This window comes from Lynx canadensis, chromosome C1 (assembly GCF_007474595.2).
Source record: "Lynx canadensis isolate LIC74 chromosome C1, mLynCan4.pri.v2, whole genome shotgun sequence".
Classification (NCBI taxonomy): Eukaryota; Metazoa; Chordata; class Mammalia; order Carnivora; family Felidae; genus Lynx; species Lynx canadensis.
The window spans coordinates 219,096,290-219,123,678 of NC_044310.1; the positions used below are offsets into that span (position 1 = coordinate 219,096,290).

The window sequence follows — 27,389 nt, forward strand, 5'->3', positions numbered from 1 at the left end:
ATTGTTAATCTTGTCTGAATACGAACACGGCATCGTCCTTAGGTTTAAAACAGAGTTCTTAGCGCTTACAGACACAGACACTGGTGTAGCTGCAGACGAGGTGATACAGTGAGTGGGATTTAATTCAAAATGCTCATGAAGGTAGAGGTGGTGAGTGAGTAAGGACGCAGATAACACACAGCTGGGCGTGACCGGGCACTGCCTCTGCTGGCTGATGGGAACAGCAGGATCCTTCTAGTATTTTCTGCACGTTGGAATGGATCTAACATTTTCTGTGATACAAAGTTAATTTTTTAAGTCACATTTCCTAAATATGGGTCAAAGAAGAAATCAAAACAACCATTTAAGAAGAATTAGGATGGAAAGATCACGAAAACAGTCTACACGGTCAGTTGCAAACTCGTACTCTTCTGGTACTCAGAGGAAAACCCACGGCCCTAAATACTTACCTTCGACAATAGTAAGCATGCGAACTAATGAGCTAGATGTGTCTCTAAGAAGAAAAACCAACACTGGAATAGATGCCAGGAAAACGGGAGGAGATAATAAATATACAGAAGAAATGGAAAACAGTCGTTACATACGTTCTCATATACCAACACAACAAATGGGTTCTTTAAAAAGACCCACAAAACAGACAAACGTCTGGGAGCGGTTTAGAAGGAGAGAGAGAGGCGCAAGTTAAAGGAGGAACAAGAAAGGTGACCAGACTGTAGGTACAGCAGAGGCCGAAAATACAAGAAACTGTAATGAACAACTTCAGGCCAATCCGTTTTAAAAACCTACACAAAACAAGACACCTTTCGGGGCACCTGGGGAGCTCAGCTGGCTAAGTGTTGGGCTCTTGATTTCGGCTTAGGTCACGATCCCTGGGTCACGAGATCAAACCCCGCGCATCGGGCTCTGTGCTGACAGTGTGGAGCCTGCTTGGGATTTTCTCTCTCCCTCTCTCTGCCCCTCACCTGCCTGTGTGCTCGCTCTCTGAAAATAATACGTAAATATTTTTAAAGATTTAAAAAAAGGACACATTTCTAGGAAAATGTAACTTTCCTAAACTGACAAAAAAAAAAAATAGAAAACAGAGTAACCCTATCGTAACAAACTAAAATGAATCGACACTTTAAAATCTTCCCATAAGGACCGTGGTAGAGACAGTATTACTAACCTTTCAACTAAATGATCATTCAATTTTAAAGAAAACTTCAAAGGGAACAGAAAAAGAGAGAGCACTGCTGAGCCCCTTCTATGAGGCCAGTATAAAACCTTGTTAAAGAAACAAAGACAGCATAAGAAAGAAAAATTATAGTCTCTGTCATGAATATGGCCACAAAAATCTCAGATAAATTATTAGCAAGCCTAATCTAGCAGTCTATAAAAAAGATAATAGGCCAAAAATAAGTGCCATTTTAAATTGAGAAATGCCACATCTATACAGAACATCTATAAATGTAATTCACTACACTAATAATGATTATCTTAATAATGAAACGATGCATATTATAAAATCCAACAACTATTCACATTATAAAGGCTCTTAACAAACGAGGAATAAAAGAGAATTTCTTTAATCTGAAAAAAAGATCTTTACAAAAAACAAAATCCACAGCAAATACTGGCTTAAAAAATTTTTTTTAACGTTTATTTTTGACAGAGTGAGAGAGACAGAGCATGAGCGGGGGAGGGGCAGAGAGAGAGGGAGGCACAGAATCCGAAGCAGTCTCCAAGCTGTCAACACAGAGCCTGACGCGGGGCTCGAACCCATGAACCATGAGATCGTGACCTGAGCCAAAGTCGGTCGCTCAACCGACTGAGCCACCCAGGCGCCCCAGCAAATACTGGTTTTAATGATGAACCCTGACCAAGACAAGATTCTAGCCAACACCGTCCCAGAGAAGCTGCTAGAATCAGAACACAAACAGAGAGGGAAGAGGCAAAGTCATCGTGATCCACAGAGCCTTAGGATTGCCCGGGCACAGCTCCTCCCTCGGCCCGTGGGAAGTGAGTTACAGACAAGTCAGGAGAACTCCCAAGGACGTTCCGTGAAATGCTAGGTAAGATCAACATGACAAGCTAACACATCTCGATGTGAAACAAGAAGGCCTAATATTTAAAGGAAAACAAAGCCCCCAAAATTGCATGGATAAAAATTATAAAGACTAATGGGAAATATTTTAAGCAACTGAAGTAAGTGGGGAGATGGACCAAATCGGGGACAAGAAGACCGACGGTCATTCAGCTCCCCATCCTCTCCAGGCTGGTCTGTGGATCCAAGGCACAGGGTTCCAGGAACGGAACAGGGACCTCAAACCACAGGGAAGAAAAGAGCCCAGCAGTCAAGGCGCTTCTGAAGAAGGCAGCCACGAGTCCTCGGCCAGGGCCCTCCAGGAAAGACCGAGTGCGGAGCGCGTGCGTGAAGGAGACGGAATTCACCCCCATTCACACCACAGGCCAAAGTTAATTCCACGGCAACTAAGACTCTGAAAGGCAAAACTTCAGAAAAACTCAAGACGCAAGAAGTGCTTACCACAAGACAAAACTGATCAGTTTGGCTACGTTAAGAATTTCTGCTCCTCAGACACAGTTTAAAAGTGGAACACCATCGGGGTGCCCCGGGGGGCTCAGTCGGTTGAGCGTCAGAATTCGGCTCAGGTCACGATCTCGCAGTTCGTGAGTCCGAGCCCCGCGTCGGGCTCTGTGCTGACGGCTCGGAGCCTGGAGCTGCTTCGGAGTCTGTGTCTCCCTCTCCCTCTGCCCTTCTCTCCCCCTCCAAAATCAAAAAACATTAAAAAAAAACAAAAAAAAAAACCATAGTGGAAGATGGAGCCTTTGGAGAGGGTGGTGGGCACCACAGAACTGACGAAGGACTTGGATCTATAACGTGTAAGTGATTCCGATTATTCTGTATGACAAAGACCAACAGAAAATGGCAAGAAAAATAGGCTTCTCACAGGAGGGCTCCTCATGGCAGAGAAAACTTGGCTGAAAGGCCACACCACCTGAGTGACCCAGGAAAGCGGGAGACTCCGCGAGCTCCTGGTTGACGGCCACCCCGCCCTGCAGCTTTGAGCAGAGCCTCGGGGCACATAAGTGGGGACGGGCCTTCGGGAAAATCATCAGCTTTCCCTTATAAAGCTGAATCTTGGTTCCGTGGCCCAGTAATCCCTCTCCTAAGCGTGGCCACACTTGGAAAATTCCTGCGTGTGCGCACACGACCAGTGCGAGATTCGCTGTCCTACGTCGCGGTACTCACTGAAACGGTCCGGATGGCCACCAACGGACCAGCAGTGGGAGACCACGAGCGTGTCAGGGCACACAGCGGGGACACAGAACGCTGCACGTGAATCTGCGAAGCAAGATTCACGAAACTGGACGGGACGAAAGCAAGATGCCCGAGACGGTGTCGGGAGACCCCGCTGTCAACGGTGCGCTGTCCGAGGAAGCATCCGTACGTGGCGGAACTAGCCTTTCAAAGACAGCAGGTCAACGGCAAACACGAAAGTGAGAACAGGGTTCCTCGGGTGTGCGGCTGACTACAGAGCCTGCGTTTATTACCGGACCGTGACCAACGGGGCTCGGGCTCCCCCGGGGAGGTGAGCCACGCAGAAACCAGCCCAGGCAAATGCGTGGCTCCCCTCCGCACCAGCCAGGACTCACGCGGGGTTACGAGGTCTTCTGATAATCAAGGAAGGACGTTTCAAAACTCCACCTTCCGGACTCAGGAACAGAGTGCTCTCCGTGTGTGCCACAGGGATGTCTGCACACGGCCTGTGTGGGACGCTCCTCTGGAAGGAGGCTGGCAGGGGGCCAGACCCTCCCCGGGGAACCCGGCGCTTGCCTGGGCGCCTTGGAAGGAGGAACGAGAAAACGTAGTAGCCCTTCCCCAGCCGGGTCCCAGAGTGTTCACTGCACGAATCCTGACACACGGGACCCGTTAAGCCACCCTCCACAAGTGCGGGGGTCTTTTATATTTCCACAGGTCGCCCAAACGGGGGCAGACGTTGGCTTGTGAAGACCTATTTCCTGGCAGGCGGGGTGACGGAATCTTCGGGCTACATAACCGGGAGCCAGAAGCACTACCGTGTGACGAAATCACCCGGCTGCATTCGCCCACAGCCACCTCCTCCCAGAAAATTCCATTTTAACCTGACCTACTCACGTTCCTTTTGAGTGGACGTTTTTGACAGAAGGAAAGAAATACATTATTTCTTCCGTCTTACTTCTTTTCATAGCACAAACACAGAACTGGCAACCTCACGATACGGAATCACCAAGCAGTATAAAATCCAGCTTCCAGAAAGCTAGAAAGGACCACAGGATGTCCCTCCTCCAGAGGGCCCGGCTTCGCCGCCTCTCCAAAAGAGCTGGAAGTCCCGTTTCTAACATTTCTCTAAAATGTTTATTTATTTCGAGAGAGAGACAGAGTGCGAGCAGGGGGAGGGGCAGAGAAGGAGACACAGAATGCGAAGCAGGCTCCGGGCTCCGAGCTGTCGGCACAGAGCCCGACGCGGGGCTTGAACCCACGGACCGCGAGATCATGATTGGAGCCGAGGTCGGACGCTCATCCGACTGAGCCACTCAAGTGCTTGGAAGTCCCATTTCTAAGAGTGACAGTCCCCCAGGACGGTCCAGGGCCCCCCACACCCCGACCGGGGGTACGTGTGCATGAAGAAATCAACAGCACTGTTCTACCTGCTTGGAAAACAAACTTTGACAGTACCTGCATTTGAAAACACCGCGTTTCCAGTTACGCTGTTCAACTTGAGGGATGTGGTCACTCGCCAGCCGCAAGAGACCCCCATTTCGGGGGCGTGGTCTGAAGGCAGGGCCGTGGTCACGGACCCCAATTATCCAGCAGCTGGGCTGCAGAAACAGCTTTCAGTCCCAGCAGGGACTCGCCACCCTCCCCACGACCCAGGTCTTCCCGGACCCGTACAGCTGCTCGTGCCATCTCTGGACAATGCCCGCCAACAACCCCCGAAACAGAAGCCGGTGGCGATATGCGTCAGTGAGAAGCCTTGCGGGGGCAGGCGGGGGGCACCGAGTTCAGATTCCAGTGTGAAGGTGAAGCAGTCCATTCTCCTCGGGCTCCTGTTCTGCAGAAGCCACCTCATGGAGCTCGGTCGTTCTGCACGCCGTAACCTCCTTTCCAAAGGAAAAATGCCCTGAAAGGCTTCTGTCGGTTCCCGAAGCAGCCAGTGAAGGGAAGGACAGTCCCCTGTTTCCTGCAGATTTCCATTCTGAAGCCCAGGGACAGTATTTTTAAAAAGAAACGGTAAGAAGCAATGTGAAGTGACGTGTTTAAAATCTCGGCAGGATTATTAGGAGCCCAATTAATCTTTAACTTACATTGTGAAAACACGAGTTAAAAGGTCTTTACGCCCCACCCCCACCCCCATCCCCGCCTCCTGGCTGGGCCGAGGGGGGCTCATTCTTGACACCCGAAGAACAGCTCGTCAAGAACACAGGCTGATGGGGGGCACCTGGGTGGCGCAGTCGGTTAAGCGTCCGACTTCAGCCAGGTCACGATCTCACGGTCCGTGGGTTCGAGCCCCGCGTCGGGCTCTGGGCTGATGGCTCGGAGCCTGGAGCCTGTTTCCGATTCTGTGTCTCCCTCTCTCTCTGCCCCTCCCCCGTTCATGCTCTGTCTCTCTCTGTCCCAAAAATAAAAAAAAAAAAAACAAAAAACAAAAAACAAAAAACGTTGAAAGAACACAGGCTGATGGGAGGTATGCCGGCCCCTCTGGAAACTCCACCGTGGGGACAGCAAAAAGACCTAAATCTTTCCAAAAAGCAGATGACCACGCAGGGAGACAACAGCCACAGGATTCTGGGAGCTGGGTGGGGGCCTGACCTGGCCCAGCAAAGAAATGCCCCCTGGATGCCGGCAGCTCTGAGGTCGGGGAGGACGAGCTACCACCCCGCCCCACCCCCACATGCAGGGACCCCCAGAGAAGGGCCCAGCTGAGGGCCGGAGCCGGGCGCGGGCCCAAGACGGAACCGTGAAGGCGACACCGGAGGCTGGGACGCGGGGCCAGGCCTGCAGCCCCGGAAGGAGCGGGGAGGGTGCTCTACGGTAAAAGCGTCAGCCCAAGAGGCAAGGGCAACAGGTCGGGACGTCTGGGGCCCAGAGGGAAGGACCAGGCCCCTGCCCAGCACCTGGCCAGGGGACAGGGCCAGTGAATACGCACGCCCGCTTGCCAGAGACGCACCCTTAGATACCGGCCAAACACTTAGCGAAGCCTCTAATGTGAAACACGGAAACAACCGAAAACGAGCCCTGTCCGCACAGCTCCTCAGTCACCCCTGCGGGTGGCAGGTGGTCCCGTTGCTCTCTGTGGCCGCCCCAGAACGCGAGGTGCTCAAACCCTACGAGAACTCCCCGCGAAGCTGGGGCCGGGGCAGACGAGGACCTGGGGGCCACGGCCACGCGGACGGTGGGGACCTGCTTGGAGCACGGGCCGCAGGCTCATCTTCGGTGGGAGTCTGACAAGAACACGCTCCACCAAACCCGGGTCACCTACAGCTGCAGATGCGCGTGAGCCCCCCGCCTCCCCCGCCCGCTCTCCGCAGACGCTACCAAACAGTACGCTCCCTCGGGGCCAGACTCCCCCGGGCTCGCCTCGAGCAAGCCTGCGGGTGCACCTGCCCGCTCCCGGGCCCTGGGGCCCCGCCTACTTTCTAGCTCACACTTAGAATCCAGTGCCCGGACAGCCCGCAGGCTCACGTGCTGAGTGAGAACGGCACAGGGGTGTTGGCTGATGCGGTGGTGCTGGGCCTTCTAGAACCTCTCCAGAGAGTCCCCGGGGGACAAACGCGAGCCTCAGGCCCGCCCTCCCCGGAGCACACAGTCCAGAGGGGAAGCAGGTGGAAACGAAATAAGCGGGGGAAGCACGTGGCAAGTAGGACAGGCAGACACTCCCAACCACCTTCTAGTCCCCGTGTGACAGATGTGGAAAATGGAGGGACAGAGAAGCAGAGACATCTGCGTAGGTCACAGGGAAAAGGAAGTTTCAGAAAAGCTGAGCCCGGCCCCGCGGGAGGGTTGACAAGGGCATCATGTGCATTAGTTTCCTGTGGCTACTGCACAAGTTCCTACAAACTCAGCGGCTCCGACAGTTCTGGAGGCCAGCGGTCAACGCGGGTTTTCGGGAGCTAGACTCAAGGCATCAGCAGGCCGCGTTCCTTCCGGAGGTTCTAGGGGAGAAACTGCTCCCGGCGTGCCCTGGCATCCAGGGGCATGCGCCCGCCTTGGCTCCTGGCCCCCCTCTATCTTCAAAGCCACTAATCGCGTCGGTCTGACCGCTGACTCTGACCCTCCTGCCTTCCATCTGGAGGGACCCTTGTGACTCCACCGAGCCCACCCAGATGGTCCCAGGTCATCTTCCACGTCAAGATCCTTAATGACACTCGCAAGGTCCCTTTTGCCACGCACGGTCACATACTCACAGATTGTGAACTAAGGGGTGGTCATTGGCGGGGGGCACTACTCTGGCTCTGGCTTGTAGGCTGAGATCCGACAGGGCAGCCAGGACGGAGGCAAGGGACAGGTGGAGAGGCGGCTGCTGGCTGTGGATGCAAGCCAGTGGTGGGCCGGCCGCCATCCCTGATGACGGAGAAGGTGAGCAGCCGGGCTCTACAATACTGAGTAACTTTCCCGAGGCACACTGTGCGTTTTACCCTTGTGAAATGCACACCTCAGTGATTTTCCAGTACATTTACCAAGATGTGCAAAGCGTCACCATGAAGCCATGTGAGCATGTCTCCATCACTCAGGTGACTCCTCCTTCACATGGTTCAAGGGGCAGCTGATGGCATTTGCTAGTTGACTGAATGTGGGATAGGAGACAGGATTTCTTTTTTTTTTTTTTTTATGTTTTTTATTTATTTTTGAGAGAGACAGAGAGCAAGCAGGGGACGGACAGAGAGAGAGAGAGAGAGACAGACAGAATCTGAAGCAGGCTCCAGGCTCTGAGCTGTCAGCACAGAGCCCAACACGGGGCTTAAACTCACGAACTGTGAGATCATGACCTGAGCCGGAGTCAGACGCTTAACCGACTGAGCCCCCCAGACGCCCCGGGGCAGGATTTCAAGGGTGATCTGGGGGCTTCAGAGGAAGGAGGCCCCACTGAGTCTGGGTTGGCATGGGACGGCCAGCAGTCCAGTCTCACACACTGAAGTCTGAGATGACTATTAAACGCCCAGGCAAGGCCTCAAAACAAGCAGCAGGCTCTTGGAAATGGAATCACGTGAGATCCAGGCGGGAGCAAGAACTCTGAACGACGGTAGCAGCAGGGTGGTATTCGGGGGTACGAATGGATGAGACGGGGCCACCGAGATCACCGAGGCAAGGAGTCAACAAGAATGAGAAGCCATTCAAAGGCCAGCCCTGGGGACAGGAGAGATGGGGAAAACATCTGCCCAGGGGTTGGAGAATGAGTGGCCAGGGCAGTGGACGGGTACCAGGAGCGTGCAGTCCTGGGACAAGGTACTTCTAGAAGAGGTTAGTCCTGTGATTCGATACTGGGGAGGGGCCCTGCAAGATAAGGGCTAGGACGTGGCATTCTGGGATTTGGCAAGAAGGAGTCATCCGTGAACATAAAAACAGGGACTCTGTTCTGGAAACCAGGGAAAGCTAGGCTATCTGTGAGGTGCTGCAGACCCTTGGGGAGGGGGTCACGGGGGGCACGGCCAAGCTGCAGTAGCTGGCCTCACCTGGAAATGGTGAGGCAGCGTGAAAGACCAACGCGGCCTCCGAATCTGAAGCGGGTGAGGGCTCACGGGCCAGGAAGATAAAGCAGCAGCCACCTCGCCCGCATCTTTCTTCTCTAGGTCAACAACGCCAAGGGCAGCGACCCTGGGAGACACCCCCCCAGGAAATGCTGGAAGTCTCTCCAGATCTCCACCCCACTCCCACCAAGCAACACAGGAACAAGAACAAAAAGCTGCAAAGCCAACCCGCTGCCGGCGGCACACTGGCCGGACCAGCGCGCTGGCACGGGGGGATCACGGAGACAGCCACGCCGCGGGCTGCGACAGCTCGGTGCAAGGTAGGTTCGTCAGAAATCTCCGTGAACAGGGGCGGGCGCCTGGGTAGCTCAGTCGGTCGAGCGTCCGACTTCGGCTCAGGTCGCGATCTCACAGTTTGTGGGTTTGAGCCCCGCGTCGGGCTCTGTGCTGATGGCTCGGAGCCTGGAGCCTGCTTCGGATTCGGGCTCTGTGCTGATGGCTCGGAGCCTGGAGCCTGCTTCGGATTCTGTGTCTCCCTCTCTCTGCCCCTCCCCTGCTTGTGCTCTCTATCTCTGTCTCAGAAATTTAAAAAATAAAAAAGTGTTAAAAAAAAAAAAAAAAGAAATCACCGTGAACAAACGACCACTCTCTGGAACGCAATTTGGGAACGTGAACTAAAATCCCCAATTGACTGACACCTACCTATTCCCTTGGCCCAACTCACAAAAGCTGTGCTGTATCCGTGGTCACACGCCCACGTTTACTTTTAAAATTTATTTGTAACGCATTAAACCCTAATTTGTTTAAAAAGCTGAACATACAGCGTTAGGGACACACATCTGCACGTATGCGTGTAGTGCCCGTGGCTCACGCGCTTTAGCTGGGGCCACGCCAGGTACACCCCTCGTCCCGTAATCACGGTGGGTCATCTCTATACCACACACGTGTTTACAGGCGCACACACGCACACGCACACGCACACGTCTAAGACTCGCACGAAGAGTCCGGTCAAGCACAGACATGGCATGAACAGGTCGTGGCAATGACCCTGCAGTGACACTGCCACAAGGGGGGGGGGGGGGCACTGAGGCCTGCCCGGGGGGCGTGAGAGAGCAGCCCACCGGGTCACCGCTGACCGAGACCCCCTGAGGAAGCGAAGGCTTGCTGAATCTAGGTAATTTCACGCCGTGCTGAGAGCTCGCGGCGCGTGCACTCAGCGGTTAGTCTGTGAACACCGTGCCCTTTTCAAAACACCACGTCTGAAGGTCTCCTTCCTGCAGTGTGTCACCCGCCCTCCCTCCGTCCCTGAGCTCCTTCCCCCTTGGGGGGACTTGTCCCGCCAGGGACGGGGACAGGGAGGGCTGCACTGCTGGGGTCCCTACTCAGGAAGCGGCGGGCGGGGATCTGGCACCAGACCCTGCGGGGTGACCATCCCACGAGGGGGCGCGGCACCGGGACCTGCAGATAAACGGCATCTTCTCGTGTCGGTACCACCAGTAAGAAGGGTGGGGCTCCTTTCTGCCCTCCGTCTGCCTTTCCCGAGGTCCTTCTCAGCAGGTGCACAATCCGCCCGTGAAGGCGGCTCCTTCTGGGCACCCCCACTCTCAAGAATTTCTAAACGCCCCAGTCTCTGGCTTGGCGGGGCAGAAGTAAGCAGTAAGTATCCCATTTCCTGACACTTCCCCTCCTGCGAGCGTACAATCCCCAAGAGAGGCTCATTCAAAGCCCTCGTTGCTCACTCAGGGCCCCCTTGGCGGCCCCGAAGTCTCAAAGACTGGGGGCAGCAACTAGACATTCTACGGCACGAGACGGTGGCTGAGGCCAGTGCGTTCTTGGCCGGGTCACTGGGCCTGGGAGTGGGGATCTGCGGCCGCCAGCCCCGTGGGGCCCTAGCAGCACAGCCCGAGCACAGAACAGGCTGGAAGAGATTTCCAGAAGCCTGAAGAGCACAGGGTCCTCTTCTCCCCTTAACGATGATCAAATGGACTGCATCTCTAGACCCAACTTCCGGGAACCTTAACGTTAACTTAAAATGCTTCATACTTGTAAGGGAAAGCGTAAGCGAACAAACCAAGTCGTGGCAGAAGAGACACACACGTTCAGTTTCTCGCCTTTCCCAGGCAAAAACCACCACCACGTTAAGGTTAGTAAGTCAATAAATGGTATACATATATATATATATATATATACACACACACATACTATTTATGGCCCGAAGAGAATTACCAGAACTAAAAATAACACTACCACTAACGAAATCAGAAAGTGAAGGAAAGGGGCCAGAGACAGCATAGCTTGCGAATTGTCTAATCTCCCACGACATCAACGAATTCTGCTCAAAGCTGCCGTATCAAGAAATAGCTATTTCTCCAAATATGTGAACTTGTAAATGGTCCCCTAAGATCTAAAAAGAGGATACGGCCTTACGAACGACCAGAAAAACAGCACAACTACACACACCAAACCAGACAAAAGGCCAGAGGAAGCCTACATCCCAGAAGCCAAAGGAGCAGAAGCATTTAATTCAGAAAACAGAACATAAAACGGACGGAAAACATACAGCCAAATACACTCACTGTTCACGGAGTCCCTTGAAAATGATCAGATTGGGTAAAAACAAAACTGAACAATGTATTGCATACCCGGAAGGCAGCCAGGCCTACGAGACTCAGCTTGAACGGGACAAAAAGGCACAAGAGGCAAGTACTAAGAGAAAGAAATCGAAGGTCAAAATATCAGTATCACGGAGACTAAATCCAAAGCAAATGCAAGATAAGGCACAGGCCCATCTCATCACGTCTGGAGTATACGATTTACCAGGAGAGTACGGCTGTCGTAGAGATGCGTGGTGCCTTCAAGACAGAGGTCAGAGAACACACAGAAACCCAGGGAAAACCAGGCACAGGGACCGCGCCGGCCGCAGAAGCTCCTCTGCGCATAGGGCATCGGCGACAGCCCACAGCAGGACGCAGAAGACAGGGATAATGTAACCAACACTTAGGCTACGATACGCTTCAAACTCTGTACCGTGAAAGAATTTATGCTTTCATTTCAAGCCCCCACGGAACATTCACAAAAATCAATGCCACATGGAGAACACAGAAAATTTCCAAACACATACGAAACCCCACAAAGTACAGACTATAATCCCTGAGCACACTGCCACCGGATGAGAAATTAATAAAACACGCAGACACAAAAATCCAACTAGAGGAAAATTTTAACACTTTTCTCTTAAACGTTCAAAAATCCAGCATGAAAATGAAGAAAATGTGTAAAACAGAGCAAATGAACACATCGCATATCGAGAATTCCAGGAACCGCCTGAAGCCCAGCTCAGAAAGTAATTCATAGTCTTACGCACTTGAGTAATTAAAAAAAGGAATCGAAACAAATAAATTAAGCGCTGGACTCTAAAAGTTAGAAGAAGCACCAGAAAATTAAACCATATGCTGTTCAAGGAAAAAGAGGAAGAAAATCACGAAGATGACAGAAATTAAAGGGACTGCTGGTTTGGGACACGGACACCCGGGGCAACTGGCGGGAACGGCAGGGGTGGGGGGGGATGGGGAACGGTGCAGGTGACGAAGGCTTTCAGGAACCAGTCCCAGCATTTCAAACCAAACGAAACGAAACACGCTTTCGTTATGAAACTCTTCCGTGGTGCACGGCACAGGGAGGGATGTGGCGGGCAGGCGGGCATCCGGCGTGAACAATGGTCAGCATCTGCCATTTTGTTTCCTCTATTAATATCCATTTCTCTTTGTAATCCCACGGAGTAAAGCATCTCAACTTTAAATTGGTAAAAGGCGGAGAGCAGGTGAGGCACATTCTTTTCGAAAACAGATTCTTCTCGTTAAGATGAGGAATTTTAGAAATAACATTGTTCACAGGTAGCTGCGGGGACAGCACAGCCAGGGCCCAGGGCCCCCTCCGCCAGGTCTGCCCACAGCTGGTGGCAGCGGGTGCCGAGAGCCAGCTACGTGAACGCTTCACACTGACGAACAGCTGGTCCCACATCTGTCGACGCCAAGGCTTGCGCGAAACGTATCTGGGCTTCAAAATCTCGTTTCTGGCCACACTGTTCCTTGGTGGGGGGCCATCTCGACGCTGTCCACACAACTTGGCTGGATCCTCTTGTGCTGAGTAGTTTTCCAAAACCTCCTACTAGATGACAGGCTGAAAGTACTGAAGGTATCACGGACCCCGGAGAAAGAAACCTTTCCGTAACAGACCGCTGAAATGGTGTTTTCCTCAGAGTAATAACCTGACCTGCGAGGCTTTAGAAAGCTTCGCTCAGAAACGTGTTCCAAACCCGACTCTACAGAAAATAAAGTTGCTTAAATACAAACGGCGATCCACACAGGCCACCATCGGGGGGGGGGGGGGGGGGGGGGGGGCGGTGGCGGCCTCCAATGACCCCTCCTATGCAAGGTACTAGAGGGACACCAACCACCTTGCCACGCGTAATTCTAGTCCAGAAACACATGCAACTTCTCACTTCGATTTTCCTGGCCTTCACGACAGCCCGTGATGTTATTTTAAAGGAATCTTGTGTGCAGAAATTCCTGTGCGCTGGCTGCACCAGCTCGGGCTCTATCTGAAGGGAGCAAAGCCATCTGTACTCCTATGCTCTGCGATTTAGCGATGAAGCAAGTGTTAGATTTTCCCCCACTCCCTATTTCAGACCCATCCTGAGAGCTCTTTAGAAAACCCTTGTAATGTTTCTCATTTTTCTGTATCCTGCAGGAAGAAAAACGGCTTTTTGGAAATATTTGCAAGCTCAAATTGAGCAAGAGCTGTAAATAAAACCTGGCACGCACTTGGGAACTTGGCTTTCAAGAAGTGCGCAAATGTACTTCCGGCAAACTGTGAATAGCAGCAGGCAGCGCCCCGTGCAGAAATGGTGAACCGTCCTGTAAGTTCTCATGTGTAAGTGCAGCTATCAGAGACAAACGTGACTTCAGAAGGAAGCGACGGACAGCAGAACCCTTCCGAAAGTTCGCTGTCTCGCGTTTGGAAACACGGTGTCACCGGACACGCACCCGAAGTCCGCACGTTCACGTCGCAGCGGCAGGAAACTGGGCGCAACAAAGGTTTAGGCACGACACCCGCCACAGTGCTTTGGAGGGCCCCCTCCCTCCTCCCTGCCGCGGGGAAGTGCTCCCAGGAGTGAACAGCTAGGGCAGATGGCAAAACCCAGGCTGCACAGGTGTTAGCGGCTTGCCCGGGTCGCCCGGCCAGTCAGTGCGGACACCTGCATTCAAATCCGCAGTCCCTGCCTCCCTTACCTGCCCCACACCCCGGGCCTGGGCTGGGCTCACACTGGCACACGTCGCAAGTTATTCTCTGAAAGCCATTTCGATTATCCTAAATTCAGTGGATAAAAATACAGCCTCTGAAAAGTAAAAATAGTTCCCGTGGTCGAGGAAGGCCACAAATCTCTACAATTGTCGTTGCCGTTTCGGTTACGTAAGGTCAAGTTTACGTAACTCGAACAAGAATGCATTTCAGAATTTCCTTCCTAGCAACCTCCAAACGTTTGCTTATGTATTTCACCGAAGAGCTGGGCTGCAGCAGGGCCAGTGTTACCTAATACTGACAGTTGAAATATTTAAAAATAGAAGGTGTTTCTTCCACTTGGCAGAAGGAGAAAGAGGGCAGCGAAGAGGCCATCCTGACGCGGGGCTGCGTTTCTCCGGGTGAGCCGGGCTCTCCGGAAAGCGAGGTGCCCACCCCACCCCACATATCCAGCAAGGAACGCAGCATCATTCGAGAGTCTGTGGGTCGCGGGCGGCTGGAGACGTGGGACTTCGGTGTGCGCTGGGGCGCTGAGGTTCACACGTGAACGTCTGGAAGAGACACCTGGATGTGTGTGTTAGACATTCGGCTCCTTGCCATGCGTGTAACCTGGGTTCCGATTGGTAGCTGTCTGCCGTCCGTGTGGGGGGAATTAAAGTCCCAGCAGCTTGAGGTGCCCACGTGATTGAAGGGGGACAGGCAGGGACAGCGGCCCTCTGTTGTCACTGCCGCCATTATTGCCACAACGGTCAGCGATCGGCTGTCCTGGAGCCCAGGAGTCCTACTCGAGGCTGTGAGCAAGTCTGGTCTCCCGTGCGGACACACATGGGCTCTCAGCACAAGACACGAGCCCCTGAGGAGCAGGGACACCCCACCAAGTATGACCTGGTAGAAAACGCACCGGTAACTCTAAGCAACACCGTCTATTAAAGAAGTATAAACAACGTCCACTTTACAGACACTGCCTGGAGATCCGCTCCCGTGGGAGGGTTCAATTCCATGCCCTCCGTAGGCCGAGTCCCAGTGTCAGGGCCTGGGCCTCAGCTCCCCCCATGCTGGGGCTCTCAACATCCCCAATGGGGCACGACTCTTCAGCAATCCAGGACCAGACCTCTTCTGCCCCCCGAGGGCAACTTCGTCCACGTCCCCACTGAAATCCACAGCAACTCCACGGTCCACATGCTCAATGTCCAAACCCTGCGGTCATTCGGGCCTCTTCTACTTCCCTCACGGCATGCCTACACCTCCAGTTAATGCTGTCTACTTCTAGTATTTCTAGAATCTGAGCCATGGTCATCATGCCTGCTGTCTCTGCCCTGCTGGGGCCAGGCTCCCCGTCCCTCGCGCTGCCCCCTGCGGCCACCACCTTCACGGTCCGTAGCATCAGGTGAGGGGTGTCCCTCCTCTGCTCAGAACCTCCGAGAGCTCTCCACTCACTCACTCACTCACGGGCAAAACCCTGGCTGGCAGGGTGGCCGCAAGTCCCCGGCGGTCTGTGACAGCCCCCTGCCCTCAACTCTTGCGGACCACGCTCCTCCTCTCCTGCCTCCTCGAGGGCCCCACGCATTCCCCTCCAGCCTCTGCACCGGCCTCTCTCCCCACCAGCAAGTCCTGACCTGCTCCTCCCGCCGGGGGAGTCTGCTATCCCCACGTCACGTCCACCAGGCCTACTGCCCTGTACGGAAGGTTCCACATCTCCACTCCTGCCCCTGCCCTGCATCCCGCGTGTGGTGGCTGTCCTCTCCCCCAGTACAACCTGAGCTCTGCAAACAGGACGGCTGTTTGTTTCGGCCACAAATACACGCGTCCTGAGTGCGAAGGGCAGTGTCACTAGGACGCTAGGACCGATCACTAGGAACGAGCGCATGAGTGGGGGAGCCCAGGGCCTGTGCGATGAGGCCTTCCTTGGCCACGTTCTTTAACGTTGTAGACCCCATGCCACGAGAATGCCATCTGCCCTTCACTGCTTTTCCCACCGCCTTCCTTCTACTTCTAACACAACTCGGTGCCGCCCAGCATAGCATTTCGCATATCAGCGCCCAGAACTGGACCGAGAACACAGCTCTCAAACCTCGACAAAATGCACAGGCTTAGGGATGTCCCACATCACAGGGAAGAAAGGTTAAAACTTAATGCCAAATGTCCAACCTAAGGGTAACAACCCCGCCCCCCCCCCCCAAAAAAAAAAGCAAAGAGAGATAAGAGCAGGATTAACACAACAGGAAATAACTGTGGACCAGGGTCCCCGGGCAGAGGCGGGACTTGAGGGAGAATAAAGACACAAAGCCGACACGACACGACAGTGTGCTGGGCTCCACCACCAGCCCACCTGCACGTCCCCATGCTCCTCAGGGAGGCGTCGAGGCTTTTCCGCCACCTGCAGAGGTGCCCAGGGGTGGGGTCCGCTGGGAGAGCTGGAGAAGGGCAGCCACACGGACACCGGGCCCCCGCGTGGTCCCGCCCCGACGGCACCTGCCCGCTCCCCTGGGCCTGGAGTCGAGAAGGGTCTGGGTTTGGGTCTCGGGCACCCGGGGCAGGTGCTGGCTGCCGGGAGACTCCGGAAACGGGCCTTCTCCAAAGCGGGTGGATGCGGTGTGACCAGCACGCACAGTACACGTGATCACTGGGCGGTAAGTCCCGTCTCGATCAGACGGCAACCACAGCAGGCGGGCAAGGCTGACGCGGCCACGTCCCTGACCCTGGCTGAAGGCACCGGACGACGCCCATGAAGGAGGGTCCACGGACACTCTGGGCACGTCCCTCTCCCACTGCGTTGCCCTGACGTGCAGGACACAAAGCTGGTAAGACCAGAGATACCGATGTTGGACACATCGGTCAGTCCTGGGCACACACCTGCGACTGGGGACACTTGTGCTCACAAGCAACAGGGAAGCCAGCACTAGAAAAACCCTTCCTTTCACCTAATAATCACTGTCAAACGTCCTGTGAGGACATGAAGGGGCGGCTCTCCGCTTCCTGTAGCAACCCGGGTCTTGGGGTCCCTGTGCCGCCACCACACCCGGGCTTGTGTGGACGTGAGGCCAGCTTTGGGCCCAGGGCGACATCTCTCAGATGCCCAAGTCCCCCCCCCCCCCCCCCCCCCGTGCCACAACCAGGAAACGCTGGCTTTCTTCCGGCTTCCGTTCCCTTCCGCACGCCACACGGCAAGCTCGTGGTGACTCTGCATGGAGATCTACGGCGACAGCAGCACACAGAATTTCAGGGGCGGGAACAGCTCATGATAAACATCGACAGCCCAAGAAATCTCCCCTCCACCCAGGACAGGAAGGGCCGTTAGTTGCTCCCTCAAGTGCGGGGGACACCGACAGAGCCCAGCCGGGAGAGGGGTGGCCAGGCCTGGAGTAGCACCGGAGACGCACGAGGGGGCACTTCTGGTTAGGAACGGCAGACCGAACACCGTCACACTGAACACCATCGGGGACGCTCCCTGCTCCCCCGAGATCCCACTAAAACAGTACGGAGTGCTTTAAAAAAAAAATCACCCACACAAATGCAGACAAAATGCAAACAGGAGAGAGAACACAGTTCCCCAAGTCAGAAAGAACACGGGTGAGGGGCGCCTGGCTGGCTCAGTTAGCCGAGCAAACCACTCCTTGGTTTCGGCTCAGGTCACGGTCTCGTGGCTCGTGGGATCGACCCCCGCGTCGGGCTCTGCACTGAGCGTGAAGCTTACTTGGGATTCGTTCTCTCTCGTCTCTCTCTGCCCCTCTCCTGCCTGTGCTGTCTCTGTCTCTCTCAAAATAAACTTTAAAAATTAACTAAAAATTAAATTAATAAAGTTAAATAATTAAATACTAAATTTAAAAAATTTAACTTAAACCTTAAAAATTAAAAAAAAAAAAAAAAAAAAAAAAACCCAGAAAGAACATGGGTGAATAACAGGTACCTGCCTTATCAGACATAAGAAACCCCATCCTACTCTGCGACGGCGGGGAAAGGAGGGTCTGCGTTTAGCCACAAAGCCTCCCGGGACTCAGCCGCTGTGGCCCCAGAACCCACAGCCCAGGAGATGGAGCACCTACCCCGGGAGCACTCCTGCTTGCCTCCTGGGAGCACTCGTGCCAACCCCACAGAGCTGGAGGAGCCTGGAGGCTCCCTTCCCGGAGAGGGCGAAGGTCCCAGATTGACCGGGCTTGAGAGCGTGGAAATGGCTGATGACCCAGGATGTGGGCGGCCCGGGTCCGCACCGTCCCAGTGAGGCTAGGGGGGCCCCCAGCCGCCGGCACCACCCACACCCTGAAGGGCCCCCAGCCTTCGGGGGGCCTTCCCCAAAGATGAGCAGACAGTGGGGTCGCCAGACGGTCAGGAAAACCGTCATCATGCAAGGCAGAACCCAAACAGGACAACAGGACCCTGGGGGGAGGGGAGGGCGCAACGCAGAAGGAGACAGTGTCCTAGACAGAAGGACGGACACGCCATCCGGGCGGCCGTGGGGACGGAGGGCAAGGCTTGGGAAGGTAGGGGGACCGTGCCTCAGTCTTCGGGGGGGAAATGGTTTGCAAAGCCCGAGTGCACAAGCCAGACAGTAGATCACATCGTCACTCTGAGGGCAAATGTCATGTCATAGCTGTGCTGGTCACCTCCGCTCACGTGAGGCCCCAGGGCCGTGGGTGAGCGCGCAGGGCAGCCCTCCTGCCCCGGGCTGCCTCAGCCCCATGGCAGGCTCCATCCAGGAGGACAGCAGCATGCCAGGAGGCGGCCGTCGTCGGCCCGGTGTCACGCCCCGGTGTGACATGCTCGGCCCCCAGCCCCTCAGGGCCACGTCCCTCTCTCCAGGGTTGGCGGCCATTCACACACGTATCGCCGAGAGCCCTGGTCTGGGGAGGGGCGAGGGCACACACAGGGAGGCACAGGGCAGAAGGAGAGAGGGCAGGAGACAAGGAAAAGAGACACGAAGAAGCGGCCGGGGGTGAGTGACGGAAAGCGCGCGGTGCCTGCTGCCTGCTCTCTCTCTCCTGTGGGTCGGGAGCCTGAAGGGCAGGCCCCATGTGCCCCGTCCTGTGACAAGCCCGGAGAATCCGATCAGCACGACCCCGGGATGTGCCCACAGCTCTGGCACCTGGCGAGGCCGGGCTGCGGGCTCCTATCCTGCTCAGCTCCCAGGGCCTTGGGGCAGGGCCCGGTGCTCCGTCACGTAGGGAGGCCAGTGTCCATGAGCGAGGTCGGGACTGCGGGGGCAGAGGGGCTAGGTTAACAGGACAGAAAAGCAGACACCAGAGAGGGAGGCCTGTCTTTTCTCTGGAAACACTGTCCTGGAGCACCAAAGCACGATACCCCAAGCTTTACCCCATGAAGGACTGTCCTTGGGAAAGAATCCACTCTCTCTTGTGTGAATTGCACCCCAAAGTGAACTCGTCAGACTCCCGAGAAAAGCAGCAGGGCCTGCTGGTAACTTGGGAGGCGTCTGGTAGGAAGTGGCCGTGCCGTGGTCCGCGTCCTGAAGCAGCCTCGGTCGCCCTTGTCCCTGCAGGTCAGCAGCCACGCCCTCCACTTCAGGTTCCGCTTCTGAAGTTCTTGTGAACAGGACTCGGGCCCCCGGGCGCACCTGCACGGCAGAGGGCAAGGAGGCCGGGGCCTGCCAGGTGGCGACGGGTGGCGACGGGAGTCCCCCTCTGGGGGCCCAGACCCGGTCGCCAGGCCCGGCGTCCCAGAGAGACACGCGCTAAACACTGAGGAGGTCTGGTACCTCCTCAGGCGTGGCCGGAACCTTCTACGACAGAGTTAAAGGAAAAGCCCACGCAGCCTTGAACCCTCACGGGAGACGTTCGCGACGTAACCCAAAGCGTTTTCACGTTAGGTCCCCGGCACGGGCTGGTTTTGCTTCATTTTAAACAGAGGTCCCAGGGGTGCGATCACAAAGGCTTCTGGGCTGGCGGAGGGAGGCGGTCACCCCGGAGCGGAGCCGAGAGCCTGGGTACCAGCAGACGGGAGGAGACGAAACAGAAGACGGCAGAGAGCCGCACGAGGCTCCCTCCCGTGTGCCCCACGCTGTGCCAGAGTCGCCCGCCATGCTTCCCGGTCCCCGGTGCCTCCGCCGGGCCGAGTGGTCACGTGACATCAGAGGACGCGTCTGCTCGAGGCCACGCAGACCCCCTGAGCTGCTGGGCTGCCAGGCCCGACCCTGCACTCGCTTCCTTCAATCCGGAGTCCAAGTGGGAGCACGGGAGTGGGGCAGGGAAGGGAGCACACCGGACAGATGCCGTGCTTGTGCCGTGGGAGATGCTGTTCCTGGCACGGCGGCGCGCCCCTGCACGCGGACTGCCCGCGGGAGGCACAGGCCCGGTGGGAGGGAGGGGGAGAAGCAACCGGCATGGAGAAGCCAGGCTGCACTGACCGCTCCCAGGGGGACGGGCTGGGAGCCCAGAAAGGACCGGAGCGGGAGGCTGGGGACGGGCAGGCCTTGGAAGCGATGCCTCTTCACAGTCGGGACTGGAGATGAACTTCAACCGCGATGGGAAAAGCACACCTTGAGGACTCCTCTGCGCCACGCCCGGGGAAGGAGGCAGCGACCCAGCAGGACACCCCAGCACGGCACCCTTCTGCCCGGAACTGCTCCCGGCCGTGGATTCACCTGCTCCCCTAAAGTCACCCACGGCACCTCCAGACAGCTCACGGTGCCCGCCACATGTACAGCTGTGCGGCCTCCCTGGACACTCCCAGTGACACTCAGGTTTCCGGCTTCCGTGGGCCCCAGGCTCCTCAGTCCGGGCTAAGTCAGGGCCGCTCACAGGGGCTCTCGGGTGAGCCTGTGCGGGGAGGGAAGCGGGAAAACTCTCCGCGTTTGCTTAGACTGAACAAATCAAACTGGGACTCTTCTCCTCAAATTTTCAAACTGCAGAACTTGACCTCGGCATCTTTATGTTCTGGGTTTCATTTTTCCTCCCAAGTTGAGAGCAGACAAGCAAGCAGGAGGAGCGCGGCAGGCCCCTGGGACAGCGGGGCAGATGCGTGCTATATGCCCCACGCGCCCCTGCGCGGGCCCACCTGCGGCGGAGGGCGGCCCGTCTTCGGCCACGATGGAGCGCGTCCCGGGGGGCACTGCCTCCGGCCCCAGGGTCGTCCAGGGTCACGATGGCGCCAGAACCAGGAGATCAATGAGCACAATCCCCGACCCCACCTGGCACCCAGCAGGAGCCACACAAGGCAGCCCAGTCCTCCACCGCACCCCGTCCTCACATTACACACACACACACACACACACACACACACACACACACACACACACACACACGAAGGAGCATCACGTGAGAAGTATTACCACACGGGCTTTGTTCCCAGGGGATCTACTAGTTAAAGTAACTAATCAGCTCAGGTGCCAAAAGGGAGCTTTTCTGGCGCTTTCCCCGGGTCGCACGGGGTCACATAGGTCTCACGTCTGCATTTGCCTCACGAGATGCGTTTCCTCTCACGGAAACCAAACGGCACAACCAACATGCCTGCGAGGCACCAGAAGCTTCGCGCCAGCCCAGGCGGCTCCTGCTCCAAACTCCGAGACGTGTGTAAGAAATTCCGTCGCCGCTTCGACAGCGTGCCGGTCAAACGCCCTTCACGGCGTGGGAATCCGTGTTTAAAGCTAGCCCTCGCTTTTTGTCTTCATTTGGGTAAGTTCTCGGGAGTTTCTGTAGTTCCTTCAAGAGGCCGGAATTCCCTTCGAAAAATTAAATTTCACCTTTGTCGTACCGCCTTCCTGAGGAGCCTCCCCAGCTGACCCACGTGCGCACTTTAGGGGCGCGTGTGTCGCGGGCGACGGTGCCTGCATCCCGTAGCTGCGGAACCTTCGGGGGCCTGCAGCGCACATCCGTAAGCTCGGGGGCCACGGCCTTGTCTGAGGCGGCCTCTTCTCCAGCGGCACCGGAACACGGGGGTCCTGCCCCATAAGTCGCGTGCCGGGTGCCCAGCGAGGGCGCGTGGATGCCGTGACGAGCACACACGCCTGGTGGACAGCCCCGCGCACGCCGTCGGTTAACTGCGGTGTGCTTCAATCATGCATCCTGCTCCCACTCCGGCCTCACTTCCTCCACTCTGCTCCTGGACGACCGAGGCCTCCCCTCGACCCCGTTCCCTCCGTCAGGGCTGCTGAGCGTCCACACCGGGTAGCACCCGAGTGAGCCCCCTCCCAGTTCCGGGAGCCAGCACTCAGCACGTCTGGCACCCCGTGTCTCTCCCCTAATAGGCGTCGCTTTTATAATCAGAGGGAGAAGCTTGTAACTTCAAAACAGTTACGACGATTCAGAAATGAGTGACTTAAACGTCTTCCAAGGGCACTAGAACCCAAGCAGAGAGAGAGGGGGAGGGAGAGAGAATCCCAAGCAGGCCCCGAAGTGTCATCACAGACCCCGACGTGGGGCTCAAACTCACGAACCCTGAGATCGTGACCTGAGCCGAAGTCACGAGTCAGACGCTTCACCGACTGGGCTACTCAGGTGCCCCTGCAATTACAAATTTTAAAACAAGGAAAAGCAGAAGGAAAGGCTTGTTTACCTATGAGAAGTTACAGGGCAGGGGAGGTTAAGAAATCAGAAGTAACCCCAACTGACTAGAATTTTGGCCTTTTCCTTCCACGATACAGACTTTTCTTCCATGAGACATTATTCTTTTTAAGAATTACCTCAGGTCTCGATTCAAGAGGGCACACAAAAGACGGGAATAGTGCTTTTCTATTTGAAGTCAGTCTTTGTAGGGACTATTTAAAGAGAACCACTATCGGAAGAAGCCTGCGTTGAGGTCACCATCGTTCACAACCCGGAAGGGCCGGGAGGTGCGCGCAGGTCAACGGTGGGGGAGGCCACCCGAGCCCTTTCCTACTCGGTGCGCAAGCTACTGCTTCAAGGAGCCGGCTCCCCAGGTGGACGCCGGAGTCATTCCTGCAAACCGTGTCACGGATCGGCTTGCGTCCACACTGCCACGTGTCAAAAGAGGGCCGAAGTTAAACTCGACTGCCAGAGAACCCACCAAGGCAGACCGGGATGGACAGAGAAGTACAGAGAACATCGTTGCTACTCCCGCATCATCGCCGTGTGGCTGTGAAGGAAGTTTTCATATCAAGTTTCAAATCCTTCATTAACCTGAATCAACATTTTTGGTGCGACGTACTTGACTGTGGGCTGGCCCGGCCGGGCGCGTGGACCCGTGAGGAAGGCCCCGCCCCCTCACTACGGCGGCTTCTGCGGCGCCTCGCGTGCAAGCCTCACGGCCGACGTCACACCCCTGGCACCGCGTGCACGCGCCCCCTTCCTCGCTGGCGCCCCACGGGCACGGCTCCCCCACTGCAAGCACTCACCACCGGTGACACACACACAAAAAGCAAGAGCACCAGAAAACGCAGCAGTATCCGACTCGGCCCGCGGGGATCTGGCTCCCAGGAGGCGAAAGGACTTGCTTCGGTTCCCTGGGGGCACACTCCCCAGGGCGTGTTCCTCGAGGTAGGTGGTTCCCCGCAAAGGAGGGGAGGAGGGGGAAGGGCCCAGGGGGACATTCCTGGGACCCGGGACCGGCTCTGTCCCAGCTACGCCACACACGGTCTTCCGTGTCTGTCAACGGGACGCGAAGAGGTGACATGTCCAGAAACTACTAAAAATCAGACCCGTACATTCGATCCTTCTGACAATCCTGCGGAGAAGGCATTAGTATCCCCGTCTAAGAGATGAGCAAACAAAACAAAACAGAAACTCAGCAACCGGCCTCAGGCCACAGCCGAGGGGTCGGCGGGATCCCGGGGCCCCTCAGCCCAAAGGCGAAGCCCACGGGCCGTCTGACACTAAGCCGAGTCCCAAGCCGGGTCTCAACAGGCAGCGTGTTCTCACCGAGCCAGAAAATCCATTTGCAGCCCACCTCTTTGTGGCTCACGCGGAAGCGACACGTACCTACCCCCTTTCAATGCGTCGGGCCATCTGCAGAGTCTCGTCTGTCCCACCCCTGGGTGGGCTCTAGGAGCCAGTCTCAACATGCCCGGCCACACGGGGACTCATGTTTAAACAGGAATAACACCGGCAGAAGGAGCTGAAGAGCAAGTCGCAACCAGCACGGTTTGCTCCACACGGACCAAAACTGGGGCACCTCCTGTGCTACCGTGGAGCCCCCCTGCCCCCCCTCCGTGCGGGGTCACAAGTGAAGTGGGGGGGAAGAAGCAGAAGCTGCAGCGGGCCGTGAGCGGCCCCAGGGGCACGGAGCGCCCAAGCACCGTCCAGGAGCACCACGGAGAAGCAACACGATGCTGTGTTTGGGGAAACGCCAAGGAGAGGCAGGGACGGCTCTCCTCCGGCACCTCCAGCCTCGTTCAAGGGCACGGGGGACGGCGAGGCGGTGGGCGGGCCCGACGGGGGCCGGGGCAGAGGCAGGGGTCCGCCGGCGCTGCCCACGGAGGGAGCGGGCGGGGTGGCGCCCACGAAGGCCGGGGACCACCGAGACACGGGCCTCGGCGAAGGCAAGGGTCCGGCGGCGCTGGCCTCGACACGCCGGCCCGGGGGTCTGCGGCCAACTCACACCCCGGGCCCCGAGGAGGGACGGCCGAGCGGCCTGTGAGGGGGACCCGAAGGCGCCCGGGCTGTGAGCTGAAATCCTGGAGGACACCGGATGGGGGGGCAGGTGTTTCACAGAAAGCAAAAGACCGGAAACAATGTTTCCACGGCCATCTAGATTCGGAAAACGCTGCTTAACGCTGCTTAAGGCGTGATATTTGGAAATCTCATACACGGAATCAAAGACTCCTGATCACGGCTGACGTTCTTCCGTTGATGAAAGAAGGACAAGACGACTGGGAGACCTTGTCACTGAGCGGCTAAAGCAATGAGAAGCCCGGGCCGTGGGTGAGGCGGGACTTGCCCGTGGTCCTGTGGCGGCCAGCAGCCCGGCCACGCCGGGCGGGGGACTTCTGGCCCCGGCCTGGGCTCAGAACTCTTTCCCGGGGGCCCTCCTACGGACGGGGGCCGGGGTCACGCCTAAGAGAAGCAGGTGGCCCCTCTGGGAAGAACACGCCCTTCGGAGCTCAAGACGGAAAAGATTCACTCCTTGGCCACTGAAATAACCTCAAGGCAACGCCCAATCCACTTCCACAACGGGTGGCCTATTTCACCCCCGGAAAAGAGCACAGGAGTCCACGGATCTGATGGCCCACCTGCCCCCCCACACCCCCCGTGGGTGGAGACCCCGAACACCCCCCGGATGAGCCCGTGCCCACCAGGCGGGGCATGCCGACTTACCCGTGCTGGGCATGTGGTTCACGCGGGCAGGGTTTAGCAGTTCCACAGGCTGGTCTCGGCCAGAAAGTCCATCTGGAGGACAGAGAAAGCATTTGGTTTCAGAAACTGCGCGCGTTTCCACGAAAATGCTTTACACTCAGAGTCTGCGAGGACGCTCCTCGCAGACAATGGAAAGGCAAGCGTCCTTCGTGTTTTTACAGGAGGACAGTTTTAATTCCATCGCAGGTTCTTTTTATTTGCCGCATCAGAAACCGTAGAGCCCCCTTGGAGGACGCCAGAGTCATCCCGACTGCGACAGGGCGGGCGACAGCTTCTGGCCTGAGGGCATCTACCCAGCTCGGCCGTCCCGGTTCACTTCGGTTTCCAGCCACGTTCCACCTACTTGTGCTCATCAGCACAGCTTTTCTGCAGAGACCGGGAGCCCGGAGATGATGGAAACGGGAGAACCGCTCGCCCTCTTCCCAGATGCTGACAGGTGGCCGGGGCGACAGCAGAAACGCGGCCCTGGCGGGGGTGGGGGGCCCGGCCGAGAGCAGCTGTGCGGCGTGCTGCGGGGGGGACGCCCGAGGTCACCAACACGCCCAGACACGCTTTCGGAAAGATGCCCGGCCGGCTACTCGCAGCTTAAGGAATCATTTTCTTGAACCCACCTTGGGCCCGTAGTCGGGAACCGTCTCTCGCTCCCCAGGCTGGGCGCGGAGACAGAGCTGGCCTCCGGCCACCACCCTAAACCCGGAGCCGCCGCTCTTGCGCTCCCTGAGACTCCCCATCTCCTCCCGGGCAGAAGAGCCAGAAAACTCTGGCAAAACTTCCAGGAATCACACTTTGGGTTTAAAATTAGCTCCTGACAAGTGGTGCACAGCGGGCTGCGGTGACAGGCGCGTCATGACAGACATGACGTGGCGTCACTCTCGCGACTGCCTGGAGGAGAAAGTGCTAGTCTCACAGAGCAGCCGTGAGCTCCCTCAGGCAGACCTTCCAATCACGACCAGACGGAGGACATCGGATCAGCCGCGGTACTAACGCTTCGCTCTTTACCTCCAGCGGGTAACGCCTCGCACGGCCGTCCCGTTCTGCGTCAGCCGACCCGCGCGTGTCTCGGAACACGTTCCAAGTCCAAGGACAGAAGTCCTCGGAGGAGCTCCAGATGTGCGCTCCTGAGATCTGAAGACCCCCGCCCCGACTGAGGGAAGGGCGTGAGGCCTTCAAGGGGCAGCCGCACACAGGAACAAGCCACCGCCAGACCCCACCCCGGGCCACGGGGAGAAGCCACCACGGGGCGTCTGGGACGCCTCCCCTCAACTGGCAACCCTTCCCCAACTTGGCAGCGCGTCTGCGTGGCTACAAGAAGACGCCAGGCGCATTCGGGGCTAAGACAGTGCGTGGCTCCCCGAGGCGGGGGGACCGACAGCCCGTGTCACACCGAACACCTGCACGAGGGCCTTTTCTCAAAGCCCGGGACCCCTCGCCAGCCCGAGTGCTGAGCCATAGGCCTGCCGCCTGCCACGTGAGCTCCCTGGCTGCCACGTTGAGAGAGACCGTGAGACGGTGACGGAAAAGCACTCTGGAACCTTTCTTCCTGAAAATACATAGGTGAAATGTATTTTGTTTACGAACAAAATTTTTCACTTTCAAAAATACAAAATTCTGGGGGCACCTGGGTGGTTCAGTTGGGTAAGTGTCCAAATCTTGACTTTTGGCTCAGGTTGTGATCTCACGGTGGCGGCATCGAGCCCTGCGCCGGGCTCCGTGCTGGGTGCGGAGCCTACGTGAGCTTCTCTCTCTCTCCCTCTCCCTCCCTCTCTCCCCCTCTCTCTCTTCCTCTCTCTCCCTCTCTCCCTCCCTCCCTCCCTCCCTCTCCCTCCCCCCCTCTCTCTCCCTCCCTCTCTCCCTCCCTCTCCCTCTCTCTCTCTCTCCCTCCCTCTCCTTCCCCCCCCTCCACCCCCCCTTCTCCCCTACTCACACATTCCAGAAAACAATAAGAAATTCATATACTATATATTTTTAAAAACTTTGGATCCCACTGTAAATACTTTCAGAGACACCAGAAGGCCCTTTTGAAAATCCTACTCTAGCTGTAGCTTCCCAGGGACAAGGGTCAGGAGCACGGTGCTTGGAAAACCATCCCACTCAGGGCTCTCA

General features: G+C 56.7%; 1 protein-coding gene across 4 annotated transcripts in view; it reads right to left on the minus strand.

Moving 5' to 3' along the window:
- Window positions 1-27,389, minus strand: part of HDAC4 (histone deacetylase 4) — a 226,751-nt gene that overhangs the window by 121,818 nt on the left and 77,544 nt on the right. For all 4 annotated transcript variants that reach the window (XM_030328206.1, XM_030328205.1, XM_030328203.1 and 1 more), the window contains one exon: window positions 25,248-25,319. In XM_030328206.1, the coding sequence (XP_030184066.1) occupies window positions 25,248-25,319 (72 nt within the window). The remainder of the gene's footprint in view (window positions 1-25,247; window positions 25,320-27,389) is intronic.